At 39.8% G+C, this 15,914-nt stretch overlaps 1 protein-coding gene across 1 annotated transcript in view; it reads right to left on the bottom strand.

The window, feature by feature from the left end:
- The window catches only part of camkmt (calmodulin-lysine N-methyltransferase), a 91,976-nt gene that overhangs the window by 75,200 nt on the left and 862 nt on the right, over nucleotides 1-15,914 (bottom strand). The window contains exons 2-3 of the mRNA XM_058651262.1: nucleotides 15,010-15,188; nucleotides 14,180-14,244 (exon numbers count right to left, since the gene is read on the bottom strand). Of these exons, the coding sequence (XP_058507245.1) occupies nucleotides 14,180-14,244; nucleotides 15,010-15,188 (244 nt within the window). The remainder of the gene's footprint in view (nucleotides 1-14,179; nucleotides 14,245-15,009; nucleotides 15,189-15,914) is intronic.

Below are 15,914 nucleotides of genomic sequence, written 5' to 3'. Positions count from 1 at the left end.
ATCAGCAGACAGCAGGCATCAGAGCCCTGCCCAAGTATCGATGGACCACTGGTGCTTGACAACGGCCCCACCCTGTGGTCACAGGACAGGGAGTGTGTGTGCGCATGCGTGTGTGCGCGTGTGTGTCTAATAGACAAGGAAAGTGTTTCTGATAGATACATATATTTATACACACAGAAATACAGACAGTGGTGTCTGTGAATGACCCCTGACCTCAGGCTATGTGTCACAGCTCCGTGTGTGTGTGTGTGCGTGTGCGCATGTGTGTGTGTGACTGAGGGGCCGCCCGGCTGTCATCGATCTCACACGCAACAGGCCAGCACTTAACACTTGGACTGTAGCAGCTAATACACTCACACCCTCTATTACTGCCCCACTGGAAGCTCAGCGTGTGTGTGTGTGTGCATGGCCTTCTGCCAATCCCACGCTGCTGCTGTTCAATGGCAGCACAATAGATTACACATATAACAGTGTAATGATATATCTCTATCAGACAGTCTCCTCTCTTTCCTGTCCTCTCTCCACTCTCCCCAACCCATCCATGCTTCATTCTACAGCGCAGTCAACATAGAAGGCGATCATCACTGCATCATGTCTTTCTGTTTTTTTATAGTATATACTATGCAAAAGTCTTAAGCCACCATTAGATGTTATAATGACCATACAATCACTTTATTGAAAGTTTGGACTCAAAATAAATTATAAAAAAGTGCCAGATTCTGAAAGATTAAAAACACAGACTCCTATTAAAAAATAATAATAATCCATCTATCCATCCATCTTCTACTGCTTTGTCCTCCACACGAGGGTCACGGGGGGGCACTATGCCAATCTCAGTTTACATAGTCAAGTCAAGTCAAGTCAACTTTATTTCTAGAGCACATTTAAAAACAACCAAGGTTGACCAAAGCACTTTACCGAGTTAAAGGCACAGCACCATAAACGGTATAAAACATAAAATTAATAAAAACATAAAAGTAAAACAGTAAAATAGTAACATAATAATTCTTATCCTGAAGTGAAGGCCAAAGAGAAGAGGTGGGTCTTTTAGTGCGAAAGGTGGGGTCACTCTGAACAGATTGCCAGTCCACCACATAGAGAGACAAACAACCATCCACTCTCACACTCACACTTACGGTCAAGGGTCCAATTTACCTAATCCCGAAACCTGCATGTTTTTGGACTGTAGGAGGAAACCGGAGAACCTGGAAAAAAAAACCACGGACGGGGAGAACGTGAAAACGAATGTGCCCTTGTTCTGACCAGGTCGTGAACCCGGGGCTTCTTGCTGCAAAGACAAGAGAGCTAACCAATACACCAACCGTGTGGCCCCCATATTTTCATTTTATTGTTAAATATATGTTAATAGCAATTTGGACAGGAGCAAAGGATGAGCAGATGGATGACTAGGTTGAAAAAACATTAGACCTATTTACAATTATTCTAACCATAATGAAAAATGTCCTCTGACTTTCAAAAAAGTACTTATTTTAACCCAAGCTAGAATGTTTGCTTAGATGTAACCGAGTTACTTTTGCGCCTACAACAAACAAAGTTGTTTTTGTGCACAAGCCTGAACAAATTGTTCTCATTATTTATCAAGGACTTGTTGAGTGTTCTGCACTGAGATTTAAAAATAGCTGGCTTCAAACCAGCAAGAGAGTTTATATTGTTGCACCAATAATCGGATTTCTATACAAAAACAATAATTATGATAACAAAAAAACTTTTCAAATGTCATGGATACAACATTTGAGAACTCTAGGCGAAGAAAAGTACTCAATCTTCCCTCCAACGATAATGTGTCACTGTAAACAACTTCTCTTTAAAATAAGATAATCCTTTATTAGTCCCACAATGGGGACATTCACAATTAAAGCATTTAATCTGATCGGATTGAACACCAAAAACAGCTGAAGATCAGATATACAGTATAGTAATGAAGAGTGAGTGGATAGAAAAGGAAGCCTGAGTTACATTCATCCTAAGAAAGAACATACATTCATATGCATAACAACAACAAAACATAATAGTTAATAGGCAGAGGCACAGGGGCTAAAACATGTGCAACTGATGATTCTATTGTAGTACATGATTCTTTAATAGGATGGCTCACTGCCTTATAGAATTGATTTCAAACCAATGTAAATTCTGTATCTTTGCTGTGGTTCAGCATAGCTCTAGAAAAGACTTAACTATTAAACTCCCGGTGTCACCAAGGGTAAGGCTCCTCTCACTTATTCACTCACTCACTTAAAGCTTATTCAAATGAAAGTGATTCATAATGTGTAAGTAAAACACCTGCTCCTTGAGAAAGAAAGTCTTGTATTAGTCTCTGCCCTTCATTTCTTTCCAGCACTAACTTGACAAAGCAGCTGGCTAACTGAGGCTAAATAATGCCTTATAAACAACTTGGGTTTTATCTGCTATCTGGCCTCTCACCACAGATGCCCGGGGGCTAATGTCCAAATGAGATGGTTCATTTCAGCTCTCTCTGTCTCTTGATCTCTTCCACTTTCCCCTTTCTATGTTTATCTACATGACCTTGTCATTTTCCCCCCATGGAGGTAAAGGACTGAAGGCAGGACTGGTTGAGAGAAGAGGCAGGGTGAGGGTGAGGAGAGAGAAGATAAAGGGTGATGGCCATGGCTGCTGGGGTTTTTGTGTGTGTATGTGTGTGTGTGTGTGTATGTGTGTGTGTGTGTGTGTGTGTGTGTGTGTGTGTGTTGAAGAGACGCATTAAAGACAGAGAGGGAGAGAGACATATATAGGAAGACATGAAGCTTTAGGCCACAGAGCCTTAAGTGATCTGATTGCTTTGTCTGAGAACTGCAGTGACTGTGCTCAGGCAGAATGGTTACTAATAATACTAATAATGTGTGTACATTTAGATGGAGCCTGCAAACACAAATGCATGCACATGAAGACAAACAGCAACAGAAACACACACAAGCAAAAAGACAGGCAGACACGTAAATGTATGCAAACAAAAGAGATCACTGTCTTGAATGAAAGCAATCAGTAGCACACAAAAAGGATCTAAAGGACCATAATAGGCTTCCAATGATCACTGAAGCACTGTGTGTGCATGTATTCTTGTATTTGTTGCTTTGTGAGGACATTTTGGCTTGTCCTCACATCTTTGAAGGGTTAAGACCTGGTTTTAGGGTTAGAATAGGGTTTAGGTTAGGGTTAGTTGTGATGTTTAAGGTTATGGTAAGGGGGTAGGGAATGTATTATGTCTATAAGTCCTCACTTCAAAAGCTGCACAAACGTGTGTGTGTGTGCATGATGAGAATGGTCTTAAGTGACAATCATTGATTAGCTTTAGGCTTATGGCTTACATAGGGCACGCCATGTGTTTTTGGACTCACGCAGAGGTATCAACATACATACAAGGATTCACAAACGCATTTTTTCAGACCCAATATATACACACACATCTGTGAAAACCAACACAAAGTGTAGGTTTTGAGGCACCACCACAGCTTAAGTGCTGTTTGTCATAGTCTCTTCTGAATGATTACACACCATTCTTCCCCAACATTGTATCTATAGTGGTGTTCAGTGGTAGAGAGTACTGTTGAACATGTTATTCCAAAAATCTGCCACTGATATTTTACTGTGATGTCATCTGGTGACTGCTATAATTCTGAAGCAACTGCAATGTTTATCTAGTGAGTCTATATACACACACACACACACACACACACACACACACACACACACACACACACACACACACACACACAGTCATGTGGACTTAGAGCACCCCCAACTGGAAGGCAACACTGACAAAGTTGTGCGTTTACATAAATGGAAGCCCCTTCACGTACAGTGGCTTACTGTGATAGTAAAGACACACTATTCATTGCATTTCTCTCAATATTTGTTCCTCTCGTGCTCTCTGCACTTAGACACTTCACACCAGTTATGTGTGCGCTATGTAGCTTATTGTGTTTGTGTAATAGAGTTATAGCTAAGCAAACATTTTCCCACACATATTCCAAACAAAAGACAGGTGACATTTACATTTACACAGTTGCACACTCACACACACACACATGCACAAACATGCTCATACACACCATGAAAGAGGTGCAATTAGAGCATCCCACTCCAATTAACCAGCTCTCTAAACAAATCCACATTAGGCCCTCCATTGTGGCTGCGCTCGAAAACAGCCACTTGGGAACGTAGCATAAAAGCTTTAACTGTATTTCTCCTCCAGGACACGTGCTTGCGTGCGCGAGGGTGTGTGTGTGCACGCGTGTCATTTTACATGTCCACAGACTGGCAGTGGTTACACATTGGCACAGAATCCAGGCTGTTATGATTGTGGTGGTGATGGGAAGATTGTGCAATCACTGGTGGGTGGAGAGAGTGAGAGGAGGCAGAGAGGGAGGGAAAAGGCACAGCAGAGAGGGTGGAGAGCAATGAAACAGGGAAGCTGTTAATAGAAGCAGCACACAATGAAAAAAAAAAAAAAATTGAGCCTGTAACACTGACATGATAAGTTGCTGTGCAAAAATCTAACTTCTTTTTCACTGGTCATTCCCAATTTAACATACTTTTCAAAAGCCTCTCATCAAATTATATAATTAGGAGTCTGTAATCATATCCAAACAGCCAAAAAAAGACAAATAATTCTAGCAATATTCCAATTAAAGCAACCAGTGATTTAATTTGGAGCACCCACTTTAATTTGCTGATGCACCTGTCATTAACTGACCTGCATACCCTTCATGGTGCATTGTTATTATGTGTGTAATACAAGTCTTTTCTTACAGGCAATTTGGACTTGATGTAGTCTACATGGAAAAGACACTTTGCTCACAGTGTGTCCTAGTAGCAGAGAAAAGGTCAGACAGGAAGGGTTGGCATGTAAACCTTGCAATGTAGCCTGCCACTGGAAGTTTTCCACACATGGACAACTGGACTATTTGTTTTTCTTATTTATTTTCGAAATAACTATGTATTAATGGCTATTTGGGCAGGAAGAGTTTTAAACAAATAAGGATATAAAGGATCTCGGCTCATGGCTACATATCATTTATGAAATAATGGTGTGTGAGTGAGTGAGTGAGTGGGAGAGAGAGAGAGAGAGAGAGAAGGTGGTGGTCAGGTTGGGGTGGGGGTATATTCAGCCTCAGTGGACAAACACAAAGGTCTATGGCGCCATGGCCTGCTGTGGACAGATGAGGGACAGAGTGGGGGGGGGGGGGGGGTGTATGTGTGTGAGCATGTGCACGTAAAAGTGACAAAGAAAGACAGAAACAAAAGTTGTGTGACTTCAGTTTGCAGTACTTATACACTTATACACCTATTATAAATCACACACAGGCATGTTTTGTTATCACAGTTTTCATTCATTCATTCATTCATTCATTCATACATCTTTTTAAACTCTCAACACTCAGATGCCAAACAGACCATTTCTCTCCCATAACGTGTTAAAAGTGAAGCTGACATAAAAAAGTTTAAAAAGAAAAAAAAAAAAAAAAAGCCTTGGCACAACCTGGCAGCTCGCAGTTCAAACAGCCACGGCAGCTTCAGCCAACTGAGATACACTACAGCTAGTTAGTGTTAGAGGGAGAGTCTCTGAGGGCCACTTGAAAATCAGTTAACTTTCCCCTCAGAGGCCTGTGGTAACTCACATTTGCATTTAGCACACCCATTAACGTCAACACCTACTTTAGAGTTGGTAGAGCCAACTGACAGTTAAAGGCCCCCATGGGGCTATTTAGAGAGTCTCCAGACAGAGAGAGACCGACAGAGTGAACAAGTGACTGTAGCAGTTTGTGCGGTGAAGCCGTTCATTGAGTCACCAAGCAAGTTAATGGATTCTTGGACAAATATCAAAACACATTAGCAGTTTCAGCAAAGACATTTTTACAGGTTATACAGCTGATAATCAGCTGCTCCACTTCTCTGTTTGGGATTTTTGATAAAAATGGTCCCAGAAAAAATGTTTCCAATAGGATGGGAAACCAGGGAGAGAGTCTTAGTTTTCTTATCCAGTGCCTACGTTGTTTAATAGTAAATTCACATCTGAAATTAAGGTGAGGTCAGGAATATTGTTGATATATGAGGTATCTGAGGTAGCAGAGAGCAACTGAGGTCAATGGCAGAGTATCACACAATTATCTAAAGGGCACATCATCTTGGTAGTAATATGTGACTTGGGCGCATACACTTGGGTTTGTTACGCACACATACAACTATATCATAGTTTTAAAGGGAATGAGAGATAACATTTAAATACAACGCTTGTGAACCATAAGACTGATGAGTGACCTTTATTTCCATGGGTACGCTAACACAAGTCATGTGTTTTAGGCTATAAGCTTGGATCCTTAAAATGAATGAATTTATTTAAGTTATTAACAGTGAGTAATTCTTAAAATGCCTATCTAACACTAAGTCAAATGGAATATAATGTGACTACCTGAAACCAAGAACCATTCTATTGTGTAAAACACAGGGGTTGTGAAACCTTTGATAAACCAACTGTTCAACCAGGAAATGCATGTATTTCACTCAAGCTAAATACAATATTGTGTCGTCAAACTGAAAGATAAATCAAAAGATTTATAGTTATTATAAATGATATAATTATAACTTCAAAAATAAAATTTCTTTACATCATATAATGACCATGAAAACAATACAAGGACAATGCAAAGTAAATGAAACACTGAAAAACCCACAAACAGTGTTTGGAGTGAAGCCAAAACCTATTCCCATATGCCCATGCAGACATTTACTATAGCTGTTCAAATCCCCAACCAACACACTAATCACATTAATCATGTGTTTGTTTTAAAACATCATTACACACACACACACAGATGCACTTACATGTGCACACACTTGTGCCTTTGGAATTACACAGTGGTGCACTTGACGGGTACAAGAGGGAGGAGAGCCAAATTAACTACCATGCGCTAATCACTTAGCTCTCTAATGGAGCATACTCAGCACATTTGTATTTGTGGACACATTTGTGAGGCATGCAAACAAAATATACATGTACGGTTAATGTGATAATAAAAATAGAGAGTTATCGACATTCCTAAAAATATTTTAGACTGGGTACATGCTGTAATCTGCTTCAAGAAAACACCCGTTTTAAAATATGTGTCTGTGGTTTTGTTAATTAAAGTTCCTTTAATATTTGGGTAAGCTCGTTTAAACAGAGCTGCAAAATAATCTGTAACTTATAATGAAATATTGAATGAACCGCTGCAACTTTATTTTTTTGGTGACTAAAAAACAGATGAGGGTTAGGCACTTTTTGTTCATGACAGGTAAATAAAGAATAAAGAAATACTGTAGGCCACAACCATAGGCCTATACTCGGTAACATGATCGATAGCTCACTTTAAAACATTCAGGTAGAAAAAGAGTAGTAGTTTGAATGTCTGTCATTAACAATAAATTGAATATTACTCACACCTCATTCATCTTCTACCGCTTTGTGCTACACGAGAGGGTTGATAGTTTTGAATCGTTCACATTGCTCGCACACAAAGTCTGTGGGAGATGATCAGGATGACTGACTGGAATAACTGAATGTACAATCATATATATATACAGTATATACTGGTATATTGGGTGCAAACATTTTAAGCACTTCTAAGCTTTTAAGACATTTTTTAACTTCAACATAAAGGTTTTAATGCTTGCTTGATATGCCCTAGGTGGCACGGTGTTCCAAATATTAATCACCAGTCAGTGATATCACACTCTCTCTCACTCACTTGCATTGTGTGTGCATGTGTTACTTAGGTGAACAGGCCTGTGAATGCTAAGCTTAGGCACCATGGGGGACATTGCCAGGAGGGGCACACAAGGGTTGGATGACTTAAATGGAGAAAAATCCAATAATTGTATCTGTCCAGAGGGAGGGGGAGCTTTTAGGCAGGGAAGCGACCTGTTATTACTCTTTCTTTTTTCTTTCTCTCTATCCCCTAATTCTAGAGAGAAGGGGTAACCTAAGAAAGGGAGGGGACAAATTGGAGAGACATGAGGGTCACAGACTGTGGTGGCTGTTATGTCCTTGTAATTAGCTGAGTATTAGCAGTGGTGACAATGCAAGAGCACTGGGCAGGGAAGCACCCTTTAACGCTCTACTCATTTCCTGAACTTAATCCCCACCGCTTACTGGTAATAGTGCGCACACATGCAGACCCATACACACGCATGTGCACGCACAGACAAACACACACACTAACTCACTCTCTTTCATTCAAGCACAAATTCCTGTTGTGCTCAAAGTCATAATGGTGGTTTACTTCAGGGAATTTCAGCCTGTATGTATGTGTGTGTGTGTGTGTGTGCATGCATATGCATGCACGCTTGTTAACCTTAATGTGTGTATCTACACATTAGCATCAAATTGTGCTCACAACTACAGCAGTGACTGTTAACTTCTCGAACGTCAGGAAGCCTCCAGCACCCAACAGTACTTCAGGCAAGTCCCCGTTCCTTGTTTTCTCCAGTGAACGGATGAAGGAGACAAGGCTGCAGAAGCAAAAATCAATTGCCTACAATTAAATCAACTGGCAACTCTCTCAACGTGCCCTCAACCCACTCAAGTCTTGCTCACACTTTCTCCAACACCCCAAAGTGACACACACACACACACACACACACACACTGCAGTGCCCATGTGCAAACACTTTTGCACATCATTTTACTCGGTGGTTAAATTTAATGAAACAGTTGCAGTAACAATGGCTGAAAGAACATTATTGTATCTGTTATAGTTCACCTGTCTTCTGTGAAACATCATTATAGAAGTAAAAAATATATAAAGTAATAAAATATTTAGTAAACATATTTAATAAAATGTTTGAGATGACACAATAACTGTGCAGGCCACATTTACTGATCCCCTTTTATCTCAACAAGTAATAAAGCTAAGCATTGAGGTCTAATTAACCTCTATAACCACAGTATATTAAACAATACTAACTTAAAATCAATGTATAACGAAAAAGCAGGGTTTTGTTTTTTTAAATTTAATATAAGCTCCTATAGTAGTTTAGCCCAATTGTCAACATCCTACACCCAAACCATCTTATTTAACCTCCTTTAAAGCATTAGTTAATCATTTACATGAGTTGTATACTATGAGGAAATATTCTAAAGCCCAGTTTGGGTTACCTGGTTTTTATGTAAATCTGTATTTCAAGAAAATAAATTCTGGATTGATTTATGACAAAATCCATACAGTAAATAATGTGAGTTGTGCATTAGTGTTTGTAATCATAATGGACATATGCAACATCTAAAATAAATGAGATGTGGAGTTAGGAGAAATAAAATAAATTGCTTGCAAAAGGAGCAATTAGCATCAGCTCTGAGGAATAAGAGATAATAATGAGAATATGGGCATGGATTAGATTCTGAGGAAGCTAATAGCGTTAATGTTTTACATTGATTTTTGTTCCATGAGCTTAAATAAAAATCAGAGGAGCCACCTGAGCTCAGTCCAGAGCACACAGTAGAGAACATTTGCTATAGAGAGCATGTTATAAACAGCACAGAGGGGAACCACAAACCTTGTCATTGACACAACAGTCAATGAGTGAGCGTGTGTGTGTGTGTCTGTACGTGTGTGTGTTTCTGTGTATGTGTGTGCATGGCTGCCATCTCCCGGTCTGGCACTACTGTCTAACAAGGTCTAATTAGTACTATGGCACAATGAATTAGCATAATTATGCAAACAGGGCTCCGTTGTAGGCTTGAAACAAGGAGAGGCTACGGGGGGCACCTATTACAACACACACACACACACACACATACACACATATGTGCAGTACACACACACACACACAGTCACTAAGGACGCTTAGCAACAAATTAAACACACATACATGAACATGATAGATTCACTAGATACAGAAGAAACACACACCTGCCCAACAATGCAAAAAACCAACAAAGAACACTCTGCTCTGACATGTAGTGAGGATTGTCTTGTTTCTGTAAGTGTAACATATGCAGACATTTATAACCTCACAGAGAGAGCCACAGAAATGAGCGGGTAACTTCCACCAGTTCACCACTGCGCTCACTCATGACACTCAAACATTCTGGGCTTATAGTATTTACCAGTGGGGGTGATAGGTGAAGTCTGTGGTAGATAATAGGGATGACTGAGAGGCTGAAAGGCTAGAAATCCTTTCATACAATGACAGCCGGAGTGAAGAAGGTGCTATTAAGCTTCATTAGGATGCTTGGCTCTTGATTCCACAGACACACTAATGCACTGACGAACAGCATTGCTCTAACTAGGGCTGTGTGTGTGGAAGAATCCGAACAACAACAACAACAACAACAACGACACACACAGCAAAGATACATTTTCCCTGTGTGTATGCGAGTATGGACACTCGGTGACTTTTTCCTGCAACATCAACCCAACAAGTAACCCCACAGCCCTAAAAGTCCTCTTACCAAAAGCCCTGCAATGTCAACAAGCTCTACCTAAACCCTCTCAAACACACACACATACACACACAGACACACACAGACACCTCCTCTGATGCATTCTTGGTCATCCAACCCCAAGGGCCTGTATTGTGTACTAAAATCCTGATCCCTAGCAGGAAACAAGCACCCCTGAAACCCCAAACAACGCCCGCACAAAGCTCTCTTACAATTACAAGCTCCCACTGTCAGCAAAAGATCCAGGAAGGCTGGAAGTTCAGAGTTCAAATAGTTCAAAGTGATCTGAAATGGGACAAATCATTTAGTGACAACATAATGAGTTACAAATTTAACAGCAATTTCGTGACTTGTGAATGACCACCAGAGGGGGTGATTGTGAAAACATAAATGAAACTGTGTACATTATTAATTTCTTTGGCTAAAATATATTTAGCCAAACTTAAAAAAGGTTTTAAGGCATATGACCCAAAAATCTAAAATTCTGCAGGAACTCGAGCAAAAGTTGTGTCAGAATCAAAAAAGTTTTTCCCCCAGTCATTAACATTAATTTTGTTCATAAGAAACAGAAACCTAAATGTATTTTTCCAATGTGATTATGATGGACCATGTGACATGTGCTGTATATGAGAAGTCAGTGAAGCCTTTACTTTAACTTTGCGGTCAGTGCAGGCCCAAGTCTTCTCCGTGACAAGACATAATTTCTACAAACACTCCATTACTTAAATTAAAAACCATCGTCACTGAGACCCCTTGCTTTCTCCTCTCAGCTTGAAGTAAAACCATTGACTTCAGCTTATCGTCACCTTAAGAAAAAAACATATTGTTCAAATACGAGCACATTGGTGGGACAATCACAATAGCCAGGGGAGAGGCTCATGCTGAGAGGGGGTAGCAATTTTAAGCTGAGTCCACACATTTTGGAAGCAGTGAGCTAATCCAGACTAGACTTTTTAGCCTGCTATTCAGGAGGACAAGGAACCCTAGGATTTGGGCTTGTCCACACCTCAGGGGTGAGGGATTAGCAAGATAGCAGGAAAGATGGAGAGGGTGTGAATGTGGCCAAAGAGAATGTGTATTAACTAGCAAGACTGTGTAGATGTGTGTGTGTGATTGTACATCTTTGTGAGCAGGACATAAAAAATAGATATGAGTGAGTTTGTGTATTTAATGGGGATTCTCTCTGACTAACACCCTCAAAAATAGACCCCTGAGCTCCGACAGGGTCACCTCCAGGCCTTTCAGAGCCTCCTCTCAACCAGTCCTAATTGATCTCACGCATTACTAGTCCCAAACATGGGATGGAGAGGGAGATGGCTGGCTCATTGTCTGAGGAATGAGGTCCCCTTTACTAGTGGCTCTCCACTCCTTATGCGTGCACACACACGCACGCGCACACACACACACCTCCACCTCTGGCATGCCCACCCACCATCTCCCCCTCTCCCCTCCTCTATGCTCTAATCTCCGGCTGTGCTAATCCACAGGCCAAGTCAGGAACTCTGTTACCCATCTGGCCAAGCATGACTCCAGCTGGGAGGAGAGAGGGATGGAGGGGCGTGAGGGCAGAAAGTGGAGAAATGGAAAGAGAGAGGTAGTTTGGGACAAAAGGATGAGGGGGTATCTACAGTAAGCAGTCTGGACATGTCTGCTACGACGGAAAATAAATTAGGGAGAGGATTCTTTACACACATTTGTACTTTATAGAAAAGCAGAGCTAATTGGAGATCTGCAAATTACAAAGAGCTCAGTGGGGGCCTGTGCCACAAGGCAAGAACATGATGACCTCTTAAAAAGTATTGATCCTTTAGTCTCCTTGTAGAGAGAAGGGATTATACGTACTAGCTGCTCTGTCATGACTTATATATTTGATGCTTTTGTGCACTGAAGTAGCCTCAAGATACGACCTTCACCTATGACCCTGACTCCTGTGGGGCAATCGGGCTGGTTATCACTAGTCTGTGATTAGAGCTGCATGATATGATTATAAAAAAAGAACTTTAGAAAAACAAGTTGTGATTATTCTGACAAATATCATGACTGCTATGTAATTCATAGTTGGTGCAACTAATCATTTTTGCATCTTAACTATCATTTTCAAGAAAAGAAATATAAAACTGAGTCTATCAACAACAAAACATTTTCTCATCTTCCTGCAGCACTGCTGAATTCCATCAAAATGATTGTTTTGTCACACGTTTTATCTTCATAAAATAACAGAAGAGTCATTTCTATTGAGTAATTGCCCTTGGTCGTATAACAATTTCAATCTCAATCATGTTGTCATTAATTGTGTTACTCTTGTCATAACTCTTCACATGTATGTGAACATGGAAATTCAAAGAAACAACATCATAATGAACCAAATGGATAGCAAGATGTAGTGGGTTTATTAACTTTATCTACATTTAATAACAGCAAACACATGAGGAAGGGTCTTTAGAAACACCTTCAACACGTGTTACTATTGACTTTGTCTTAACTTTCCTCTAATATGACAATAAAGATGTAATGTGTAATAACATTTGAAATCATATGTTGCTGGTTTGTTATTACTCAGTATAACAGGCTGACTGTGTCTCTTACTCTAACACTTTAAAAGTTTTAGAACACAACTATTTTTCAGTTTATAATACAATGAAAGCAGCTCAGGTAAATAAGATTAAATGGTGTAAAAGACATGGTAAACTACCCAATGTATTAGCAAATAATTAAGCCACCAAAAACTATCATGGAAATTTACAACAACACAGGCCTTTCATAAAACCTCAAAATTAGTAAGTACAGCTGCAGCAATGAGATTAATGAGAGCAGTGCTGAAAATTCCTACAGGCACCCCAGGTTTTATTGAGTACGTTCAAATCCTTTATCAGTGCCATTATAATGCATAAATACTGTACAGCAGGGAGTATGGCTGTGCATTGGAATCAGAATTGTGAGGGTGGAAAAGGCACAACAAAGAGGTTGTTAGTCCGAGGTTCATTCTAGAGAGCACGAGGGAAGCAAAACACCCTACAAAATGCAACAGGACTGAACAGAGCGGAGTAAAACTGAATTACATTCAATCAAAAATAAACTCAGTCAAGCTTTACAAAGTGTGTGAAGGTCAACATCAAGGCTCTAGTGCTTCGATGATGTTATTCCACTCCATATCACACAGCATGTGCACATCTGCTTGACTTATACACTTTCTTTTCTCCCAAACCACTCATCACTGAACCACTCATCACTGTTGACTGGTGTAATAAGAAGACTGCAGCACGTGTCCCTTCTATGAGGCATTTGAATGTACCTGGTAAGAAAAAGTGTGTGTGTGTGTGTGTGTGTGTACACATGGACCTAGTTACCTCTTTAGGACCTTTTCTTACACAAACACTGACCTTGTCAGGACCAGTAGTCCCCATGGAGACCAAAACCTGGTCCTAATGAAGTTTCTGAGGAACTGGTTAAATGTAGGGCTAAGATTTGCATTGTGGTTAGGTTAAGTTTAGGTCAACGCTTTGTTACGCTTTGTTGACCAAACGAATGAAAGTCAATGCAGCGTCCTCAGGATAATAGCTGCGCAAACCTGTGTGTGTGTGTGTGTGTGTGTCCGTCTGTCTGTCATGGATAACGGTCAGCGAGTACAATAACTCAACTAAACACAATCCTGTGCACACTTGCATAAACACACTAACACATTAAAGCTATTCCAAGTAGAGAAGAGAAACAATGTACTCACAGACGTTACCAGTGTTGTCGAAACTGTTGAGCACTTCATTCACTTTCAGTGGACCCATGTTATCCCTGAAAGACACAGAAACATAAGTGGACAGAAAAGTATGTTGTGCATATTTATTACAGTCACGGAAACAAGACAAATAGTGTTAATTACCTTTTTTAAACTTATAGCTCTGTTCTTAAGAAACACATTGTATATCAGTTAACATCACTGATATTGAATAAGACATGGCTGGATACATTTATAACAATAAACAATATATTTAAACTATGTCTGCACATCAATGAATAGACATTTTTTAAATAAAACTATAACATGAAATTGAGCAGCATTTCAACCTGTTTTATGGCACACAGGAGTGGTTCCTTCTAAATTGACAAAAAACTAGACTCTAGAGAGGTGAATACCATTTTCTGACATGAACTCTGGGTGTTTTGGTCTGACCATACCTGGAGTTTGTCATTCACACAAGACAAACACAGTGGGATGTTGTCTGAATAAGCAGCGGTCACAACAGAAAGAGAATCTCCAGAGATTCCTGTCTTAAGCCTGCAAGAAGCAGGACACTCACCAATGCACATAATCTGAGATTATAGTGGGAACCTGTATTCTGTATTCACACATACAGCCCTTCTGCAGAATCACTGAGAATATCCAGAGTTCTGTGCATGTCTGAACGCTTAATATTAAATGCAGCATCACCTGGAACTTGATCCATACTGACTTTTACCCATTTAATCTGTACGTGTGATGCACTGTCAGCATGTTTTATCTTTGCCAGCATGAAACAATAAAACATTGAGTGTCCATTCACATGTTCATGCATGTACCTGAGTAAGGCACTGTACTCTGGAAAGTAGACACTTCTGTACTCCACCCACTGGCCATCTGAGGTATCACTGGGGTCTTGTTTGAAAAGCCTTTTCCTGCTGAAAAGGTCAAACGTTGCAAATCTGCGAACAGATGCCTGTTTGACCTGCGGACTGTCCACTGACTTTTGACGCAACACCTGTGTGAGTGGAAATAACATATTAACTTTCCAAAAAAGAAGCACATATTACATATTTCAAACTGAGCAACAAATACTATATTATTACTATACCAGCCTGTGGACCTGGCTCTATACTTATATTTGGCCATCAACAAAAGCTGAAGCTTCTGCCTTTAACATTTGAAATATCTGCATCATTCTACTGTGTGATAATGTAAAGTAGAAACAGACCCAAGTAGATATCTTGTAACATCTAATTAAAATTGGTGGTTTACGGAACAAATAGGTGGTGATCTAATCTGTTAGGTTGTCAGTAGTTTATTCCGTCATGCCTGATGTTTTCTAATGCTGTTTGTCAAACGTTTACTGTGTGGTGGACCCACTTTTTTAAAGACAACAACCCATTGCATCCCAAATCACAATATAAATTGTGTCAAAAGCAAACGTGTGTATAATAAAACATTAATTTCTACAACAGTATTATTTTGAATAGGTAAACCAGAGATTTACAGGAGACATACATTTGACAAATTAATTAACTTCACCTGTGGGTATTAAGAAATGTACACACTCAAGATTTGTCTGCAGCATGAAGCCCTGGAAATGATGAATTAGCAAATAAAATTTTAGTTTTTTAATTATTTTTATAAATACATTAGAAAATCTGAATACTATGTATTGCTTGAAACTCTGTTGTTTACGTGAAACTGTGTTGGTTCTGTCTATTTGCTGACTCTGAGTTAG

The sequence above is a fragment of the Solea solea genome, chromosome 15 (assembly GCF_958295425.1).
Source record: "Solea solea chromosome 15, fSolSol10.1, whole genome shotgun sequence".
Classification (NCBI taxonomy): Eukaryota; Metazoa; Chordata; class Actinopteri; order Pleuronectiformes; family Soleidae; genus Solea; species Solea solea.
Note: the sequence above shows the minus strand (reverse complement) of the source record. Positions and strands in the feature narration are given on the sequence as shown.